This window comes from Vigna unguiculata, chromosome 11 (assembly GCF_004118075.2).
Source record: "Vigna unguiculata cultivar IT97K-499-35 chromosome 11, ASM411807v1, whole genome shotgun sequence".
Classification (NCBI taxonomy): Eukaryota; Viridiplantae; Streptophyta; class Magnoliopsida; order Fabales; family Fabaceae; genus Vigna; species Vigna unguiculata.
The window spans coordinates 26,850,005-26,853,530 of record NC_040289.1 but is presented as its reverse complement, the minus strand read 5'-3'; the positions used below and the strand labels follow the sequence as shown (position 1 = coordinate 26,853,530).

General features: G+C 32.0%; 1 protein-coding gene across 1 annotated transcript; it reads left to right on the top strand.

Annotated features, from left to right (window-relative positions):
* Positions 1–2,610: 2,610 nt before the first annotated feature.
* On the top strand, positions 2,611–3,286 carry LOC114170075 (DUF724 domain-containing protein 3-like). Its single transcript, XM_028055556.1, has one exon. It carries the CDS (start codon positions 2,700–2,702, stop codon positions 3,129–3,131), a length of 432 nt encoding a protein of 143 aa, XP_027911357.1. The 5' UTR covers positions 2,611–2,699; the 3' UTR covers positions 3,132–3,286.
* Positions 3,287–3,526: the final 240 nt, after the last annotated feature.

The window sequence follows — 3,526 nt, the reverse complement described above, 5'->3', positions numbered from 1 at the left end:
GCATTTTCATATTCTTATGTGATATAATGAAATGTTCATCGTCTTGAGGTATAATTTGCAAGAAGGAAAATTTTAATGGTTACTATGAATTTTTTTGTGGCATAGGAAAAGTATTTGGTTTTGGGAAGTAGAGAATGTGTTGGACAATGATTGATGGGCGAAATTTGCTTATGAGGGTTGAGTTGATTAATTCTTGTTCATGTTCATGTGTGAAGTTGGTGTTAGAAATGATTTTGGTATTGGGTAGATGCGGTATTGTTTCGTGCTTAAGGACTTGAAACTTGATGTTGTAAACATGAGTTGGAATTGAATGGTGATGGAATTATGTGATAATTTGATTTGTGTAGAATTTTATGGTGTAATGTGAGTATAGGCAGTGAAAATTTGTCTTAATATTTACCAAGAGGCATGAATTAAGTAAGTATAGTTTTTCTATTAGAAAAATGGATGAAGTAGTTGCTTATTTTGTTATGGAAAGGTGTAAGGTTCAAATTGGATGATTGACAAGGTAAGAAATTGAAATCTTATAAGTGAGCAAGTGTAAATTAGTGTGGTAAGTGTTAATAATGTTTAGTTTTGAGTTTGGGTGCCTTAAAATTCATTGATAGTGTTGTTTCACTTTGTTTTTCGTATTTTTGCACGTGTCTGATTGTTGGGTGATAAGGTCGGTTGATAGGCGAACATTTTTATGAGGCAAAGTGGTTGCTGGATGAGTGGCTTGGTCGCTAGGAAACTATGTATTTTTTTGGTGCGCGTAGTTTCGATACAGTTGAGTTTCCTAATTTTGTTAACCGTTAGATTGAGCTGAAATTTTGATAGCTGGTCCGTAAGATGCTATTATTTTCTTCGAAAATTGGGATTGTTGATTGGAGGTATGTAGTTTGAGAAATATGTCACTCATTATTGCAATGTTTGAGATGTGTGATTATAAATTTGCTTTAAATTTTGGTGCAGAATTGTGGTTTTTGTTTCTGTTTAATTTTGTGCAGAGTCTATAATAAATTATATGTTAAAATCATTAAGTGCAAAGAAATAATGCTTGAGGTTATGATATGATGATGAGGTATGGTTGATCATATGATGATGTTATAAGCATGTATGTGTGTATGTGGTGATGGTGTATGGATTCTCTTGCAACCACAAAACCAAGTTGATACTTTTACCTAGAGGGCTTTGGTGAGTCGAGTAAAAAAGTTTCTTTCAGCCATAAGGCTTTGTCACAAGCTTAGCAAGAGTGTTCTAAGGCTTTGGTGAGCAGGTAGAATTGTTGCCTGCAAGTCTTATGGAATGCAAGTGAAATGTCCTTTCCAAGAGGCGTTGGTGCGTAGGAAAGATAAATGGTTGGTTAGGAAAGAATGCATACCATGTGATATTAGTTGGTGGTAATATGAAATAGTTGAAAATTAAACAATATGATCATGTTAGGTGAGTTGTATGTTGATAGTAATTTTTATAAAATGAAACTTGATTAATAGATTTTATTTATAGTTTAACCTTTTAAATGATAAAATAACCGAATGTCATATTTTAAAAATCACTATTTCCTTTTTCTATTTTCTTGGTCTTTACATAATAATAAAATAATTCAATAACATGAATGTAAATAGATTTTATCATATATTAATTTTTGTATAATATTATATATATATATATATATATATATATATATATATATAATTACCTAAGATTCATTGTATTCTTTAAAATTCTAAAAAACAAAATCTACAAGACTTAATCAAGATATAAAAAAACACTAATGAAATAAAACGTTGAAAACTAAATAAATAAATTTATGTTGACGAAAATTTAAGTTTTCATATAATGAAATAGAAAAATAAGTATTTTTAAAGATTTATACACTGATTTTGAGAATTAAATCTTTTATATCTTGATCTTTATGAATATATAATGAGATACTTATGTTAAAGAAGAACAATATATACAGAGATAACGTAATACCCGATCAACAGAAACAAACAACACTTCTCTTTAACAATTAAAATCAATAAAGTTGCAATAAAAATAGAATAAAATACGATGAAATAAAAGGAAATTACAATTAAAATCAAAATAAAATAAAAATAAAATTTGATTAATAAAATTTTTATTTATAGTCTAACAATTTTAAATAATAAAATAATCGAATGCCATATTTTAAAAATCATTATTTTCTTACTAATTTTTTTGTCTTTACACAATAATAAAATAATTCATAAAAAATGGAAATAAATTTCATGACATATTAATTTTATGATAATATTATATATATATATATATATATATATAATTACCGAAGAGTCATTATATTCTTTAAAATTCTAAAAAAAGAAATCTACATGAGTAAATCAAATATACAAAAACACAAATCAAATAAAACGTTGGAAACTAAAAAAATAAATTTACGGTGACGAATATTTATGTTATCAAATAATGAAATAATAAAAAATAAGTATTATTAAAGATTTATATAGTGATTTTGAGAATTAAATCTTTTATATCTTAATCTTTATGTATAGATAATGAGATACTTATATTAATGAAGAACAATATAAAAAAAGAGATAAACGTGAATTAATGAAGAACAATATAAAAAGAGAGATAAACGTAATACCCATCAGCAGAAACAAACAACACTTTCTCCGTTGCCTCACAACAGTGTTCAACTTCCCCAGCACCTTCAAGAACCCTTTTCTTCTTCAATGCGACCACCGCGGAAGAAGGTGAATTTCCGCCACGGCGACAAGGTGGAGGTGTGCAGCAACGAGGAAGGCTTCATCGGCTCTTACTACCTCGCCACCGTCGTGTCGCGCCTCGACAACGGCCTCTACGTCGTACGCTACGACACGCTGCTGGAGGACGACGGGTCCCGGCCCCTCACCGAGACCCTCTTCCCCAATGAGCTCCGCCCCAAGCCTCCGCCCCTCGCCGCCGCCACCTCCTTCGCCCGCTGCCAGCGCGTCGACGCCTTTGACAACGACGGCTGGTGGGTCGGTCAGGTCTCCGGCAAGGTCGACGATCACCACTACTACGTTTATTTCTCCACCACTCACGAGGAGATCGCGTACCCCTCCTCCGCAATTAGGGTTCACCAGGAGTGGCTCAACGGCCAATGGATTCGCTCCGATTCATGAATTCGCGTATTCGTAATCAATCGTAGATAGATATCGTGTTCTGTTTTCAAATTCCAACCTGTAACAGAATAGAACATGTTCACTGTGCCTTTGTTGTTCGTGTAATTCCACGTTCACTTGCTTACATCGTATAAATGCTTTTGATTGAACTTCAACCTCGGTTCATTTATTGTCTTTTATTTGTTTTTACTTTTGTTAGTCTCTTTGATTGTGCTTTTTCTTTCTTAATTTGTGTTAGATTTTTTGGTCGGAAAGTTGGGGATTCCAGGGATTGATTTTAGTAGTTTGTTGAAAATAATTTTTTAAGAGAAAGAGAATCTGTTGAATTCTGTAGTCGTACGCAGTTCTGTTATGCACAGTGTTTTACGCTTTGTGTTGATGTAGAAAGGAATTGG

Bases quoted from the DNA above. Each gene is read 5' to 3' on its own strand.
- LOC114170075 (XM_028055556.1), top strand. From the start codon at position 2,700: ATGCGACCACCGCGGAAGAAGGTGAATTTCCGCCACGGCGACAAGGTG.